The sequence below is a fragment of the Morus notabilis genome, unplaced genomic scaffold, assembly GCF_000414095.1.
Source record: "Morus notabilis unplaced genomic scaffold, ASM41409v2 Scaffold719, whole genome shotgun sequence".
Classification (NCBI taxonomy): Eukaryota; Viridiplantae; Streptophyta; class Magnoliopsida; order Rosales; family Moraceae; genus Morus; species Morus notabilis.
In genome coordinates this window covers 74,410-79,360 of record NW_010365597.1, presented here as the reverse complement: position 1 = coordinate 79,360, position 4,951 = coordinate 74,410, and the positions used below count along the sequence as shown (strand labels likewise).

Genomic DNA, 4,951 nt, shown 5'->3' with positions numbered 1-4,951 from the left:
AGATGGGAGAATATGCTCAACTTATAATTTCTGCAATTGGGTACCAAATGAGAATTATAATATTATATATATGCATGCATATATGTATGTATATATTACTCCTGAGAAAATGATATTGAGCAATAGAGACAAAGAAACATGACAAGGAAAGAGACGGTTTGGTATTAGTCACCGTTCCAAAAACGTCATTGGAAGGTAGAATGTCGGACAGAGGAAAAATAAAATAAACCAACCTAAAGTAGAACTTCTCTAGGATCTTCTTGATATGGCGTTCTTCCCTATTTTCTATGAACAAGGAGATCATGCTTGCTGGTTTTTCACGAGTTTGATCGAATATCGGCACTTGCCCGTTGAATCCACAACCTTGTCCCACTAGACTAGTTTCTGGTTCAAAGGAGTAAGGTGACTCATGATAAATACATATTTTTAAGGCTTTCAGTAGTAGTAGTTCTGCTCCTAAATCGGATAAGTGACTTGTAAGGAACAAACTTTTTGCTAATTGACTTGATGACTGGCCTTTTAGAACTAAGCAACAGCAAATTCCACAACTTTCTGTACCAGATGCAACTTAAAATTTTTCCAGACACCATTTATTCAGATATGGCAATTTGTAAAGAGAAAAAGAACGTCCATTGATAAAAAAAACAAAAGTATGTGCAAAATGTGATGACAAACAAAGAAGATGAAGTTTCAAAAAGTAGAAAATTCTCTCTTTTCTTTTGGTACTCTATATACTTTGACGACAGTTGTTTACCAGTTACAGGCCTGGAATAGATTTTGCTCGAATAAACTGCTTAAGAATAGCTTTCTCTTCATCAATGCGCTTCTTTTCTTCAGGATCTTTTGTCTTGATCTTCCTTTTCTCTTCCAATATCCACTTGAAAAGCTCGCGTTGCTGACTCTCCAGGATTGGTTCTCGCAACTTAGTAGGCTCATTGATGGTTGGCGAGGGTAGAGGTTTCTCGACAGGGGCAGTATCAGCAGCTGTTGTTTGTACTATAGTTACAACTTCATCCTCTATATCGTCCTCAACATCTGTCTCTTTCGTTTTTGTTCTCATGAAAAGGTAAGCTACAAAAGTTAAGACAAACTTCAGTCCAATATACAGTGCATTATGATCAACAGAAACTACATCATCAAGCAACTAAATCGAAAGCCAAACCAATTAAGTTTAACAGTAATTATGTATAATAACATGCAAATTTGGCCGTAGGATGAAATGGATTATAATATTGCATGCCTATGTATCTGTAACTGCACACAGCAAGACCCTTGACTTCAGGTTCGCGTCATCTCATCTGTATATACAAAAGCACTCTACTTATACGAAGCAAATCTAGCAACAAACACGTCAGAACATCTACACCTAAGTCATATCATGTCCAACTCAGGTACTTGACGACTTCTGACATACACAATAATCCATGACATGAAAATTTTACGAATCTACATTAACCTCTTTCTGCTTCACCTTTGGCAAAAGCATTCCCGTGTATTTTCAGGTAGAAAATTGCAGGCAAGGAAAAAGGAGTTCCATTGAACCTGACAGACGGCTGTAGATTTATTTCATGAATAAGAAGAAAATGCTTCAACACAAACTATGAACATTCAACAGCTAAAAATAATCACTTTCAAGTTATCAATTTTGGTAGACAAGAGTAGCAGCACAAATAGATAACGTCTTATGAACATTTAACATCCGCACCTTCTCTTTTTGCTATAAGTAAAAGTAGAACTTCTTCTATAGTTGTTTAGAGAAGCTAATATTTTTAACTTGCTTCCTGCTTCTACTTCTCTTTTTGCTATAAATAAAAGTAGAACTTCTTTCCAAAGCACAAAAATCCCAATTTATCATGGCATCATTTACTGTAGAAAGGACTTCAAAATCAAAACCAAAGAATTTGTCTTTCTATTTCATCCACTCATTACGTGATTAATGTTATGATTTTTTTTTTCTCTCTCTCTCTTGAAAGTAAAATTGTCAAGTGGTTCTCCACTTGACTCTTGATTGGGCTTTCAAATTTAGATAACCAGTCATATACACCGCAAAAGTAAATAAATTTTTCATGCCAGATTCAGAAATGCAATCTGTTTCAGTGAACATTGTTAGAAACCCAGAAATCTTAACTTCATTTACAACACTAAAAATGGAAAATTACATAATAGAATGGGCGGTTTCGAGGACCCCCAACCTCCAAGGTATCGCACAGCACTAGACACTCTTCACAAATCTCATCATAAGCCCTCTCCAGCCCAAAACCCCACTATTTATACTACTAAACACTATAGAAACAATATAAACAACTAACAAAGCCACAGAACTAACTAACTAGCTATTAGATCCCTAACATCTTATCCTATACCCTGTTCCCACTCTTCGGAGATGTTAATGATCAAGAATTAAAATAACTAACTACATAATAGCAAACTTAGGACAAACAGCCGAGGAGATAGGAAATGTTCATCTAACCTCTAACAACAAAATCCACACCCCCCAAAAAAATGCACATAAAAGATTTTTCACTAGATTGATGAGTATCACGAAATCCAGAACTAATAGAACTTCAAAAAAAAAAAAAAAAAAAAAAAAAAATGAAAAAAAAAAAAAGACCATAAATTTCAAAAAACAAACTAGCCGTTTCAGCATGAAGAACTGCAAGTAAAAAAGTGGGGCAGAATAGATAAATAAATAAAAGTAAAAAAGATAGATGAGGAGAAAGAGAAGAGAAAGGGAAGACCTCCGACAGCGATATTAACGGTGAGAAGCATGGGCCAGAGGAATTTGTAACGCCGAGCAAATGACTCTTTTGGTGGCTGAGGCGGAGGGGGAGGCTGACTTCCCGTTGATGACGACGATGACGACAATGGTGAAGAAAAGTCCTTCGCTTTCTGATCTTGAAATTGTTTCAGTTGCGCTGAATGAATTCAAAGTAACAGTAAACGGATCAATGACGAAATGCGATAATCATTGAAACCAAGAAAAATATTCGTTTTCTTGCTGGGGTTTAAGGGAAAAAGGAAAAAAAAAAGTATTTACCCTTTTTGGGTTTATTGGTGAAGAGCTTTGGAGGTTCCGCCATGGCTATCCAGATTCCTTTCTCCTTCTCACTCTCTCGCGAGCGCCTCCTCTCCTCTATATGACCAAATATGAGCAAAATCGCAAATTTTCCAGTTTTCTTTATCGGGTCCTTCTCTGGTACTACTAGTTATTTTTTTGACCACCAGATTTGACTCCACTTTCATTAGTTGGTATATTATATAATCTTATACCGCACCACATCATAGCAAAAGATTGGGCTCCTCTGACATTTGAAAAATAAATGGGCCCCACGTAGCGTTTTTTTTTAATTATGAATGAAAAAGATATTCCTTAACAATGTTCATCATTTTTCTCCTTTCAAGGCTCCGCAGACAAATCCTTGTTCACCGCAACCTCAAGAACCACAATCGCCATTTCTACATCGTTCTGTTGCTTTTCCTTTTTTTTTTTTTTTTTCCCTTTTCCTTTTAAAGCCAAGATTCACATGAAGGATGAGATGGGGGATGGCAGTGGAAGAGCTCACGCCGGTGGGGAGGAGATCGCATCGCCTTTAGGGGGAAGGTTCCGTGAGGGGTGGGTTCACTCCGCTGTCGGAGGAGGGCTGGATTCGTGCCGCCATTGGAAGAAGGACGGTTTCGCACGGCCGTCGAAGAGAATACTCGTGATTTCAGCTCCTGTGACGAGGAAGACGAGGACAATGTCGTTTTCGTTTGAGATTGAATTTGAGTCTGGGTTTTTGTTGCCGACAGAAACCGAGTTGGGAAAATTCTGCAATTGTTGAGACTTATACATATATAATTTTTCCTTTTAACAGTTTGGTGCATGTTCTTTTAATTTTAATAAAATAATCTCTAAAGTTATTGAATTTGTATAATTAAAGTCTCAATTTAAGTTTTATTATAATAAAAAATTTTAAAAAACAGTTAAATTTAATATTTTTATTATAATAAAAAATTCTCATATAAAATTATATTTTAATTTGAATTAACGAAGTAAACTAAACTGATTTTAAATTTTTTTCCGCCTAAATGCATTAAATTTATAGCAAAATCTCACATGTTACCATGTGCTTTTTTTAAAAAATTTAAAAGACAAAAATACCCTCAAAATCTCATAAAAAAAAAAAATTAAAAAAAAAACACTTCTCACTACCTCACCAAAGTCATCAAATCCACACCATTTTTCATGGGTTCTTCTTTTGAAAAAACCCATCACACAATTCACAAACACCACAAACTAAGAACAACATCACCAAAACCACTCATCAAACCGATCAATTTACCCATCAAAATCTTAAAACTCACTCACCACCAAAATCCAATCCCTAAAAGCCCTATCTATTTTAACCCCTCACCCACAACCTCCAACAAAAATGGCAAACCCACCGTCCACCACCTTGTTTCTCTCACTTCCACGAGTCAGTTTTGGCGCCTACTCCGACGTGTACCGCGCACGGTAGCTATCCGATGATGTGGTGGTGGCACTGAATGAGGTCAACAACTACCAGTCAGCACACAAATCAGCGGCAGGGAACGATCTTTTCTGCGCCTCTCCCTCGAGTTTCGACCCAACCCCGAGCTCCCTCCGCTGGCGGCACGAACTCGGGCAATACGCAGATCGGCCAGCGATGAACGTTGGACGAGGAACGACGGCCAGCAGGCCGGCGACAAGCCAGTGATTAATTGATATTGATTCATAAAGAATCATCGAGTTAATTAGTAATAAACTAAAATTAATAACCGCTTAGAATGAGTGATTGACTAATAAATTAATAAAAACATTCATTTTATAATTATAAAACTACGACCATTGATGAAAAAAATCATTTGTACTAAAATCCCCTTTTAAGTCGTTATCAAGATAGTAAGTACTGGAAGTGTAAGGTTAATCTCATAAAACAACATTCACAGA

At 36.7% G+C, this 4,951-nt stretch overlaps 1 protein-coding gene across 2 annotated transcripts; it reads right to left on the bottom strand.

Annotated features, from left to right (window-relative positions):
* On the bottom strand, window positions 1-3,214 carry LOC21388038. Of its 2 annotated transcripts, XM_024172418.1 has the most exons (4): window positions 3,038-3,214; window positions 2,739-2,915; window positions 755-1,071; window positions 1-30 (listed from the first exon to the last, which is right to left on the bottom strand). In XM_024172418.1, the coding sequence occupies exons 1-3, from the start codon at window positions 3,078-3,080 to the stop codon at window positions 758-760; spliced, it is 534 nt and encodes a 177-aa protein (XP_024028186.1). In that variant the 5' UTR covers window positions 3,081-3,214; the 3' UTR covers window positions 1-30; window positions 755-757. The 2 variants fall into 2 exon arrangements, with proteins under 2 accessions (XP_024028186.1, XP_010106666.1); XM_010108364.2 differs by lacking the exon at window positions 1-30 and having other exon boundaries at window positions 663-1,071.
* Window positions 3,215-4,951: the final 1,737 nt, after the last annotated feature.

Excerpts from the sequence above, each read along its gene's own strand:
- LOC21388038 (XM_024172418.1), bottom strand. The coding sequence starts at position 3,080 with ATGGCGGAACCTCCAAAGCTCTTCACCAATAAACCCAAAAAGG. Across the intron at positions 2,916-3,037 it reads CACCAATAAACCCAAAAAGG|CGCAACTGAAACAATTTCAA; the intron begins GTAAATACTTTT and ends GAATTCATTCAG. Across the intron at positions 1,072-2,738 it reads CGTTAATATCGCTGTCGGAG|CTTACCTTTTCATGAGAACA; the intron begins GTCTTCCCTTTC and ends TAACTTTTGTAG.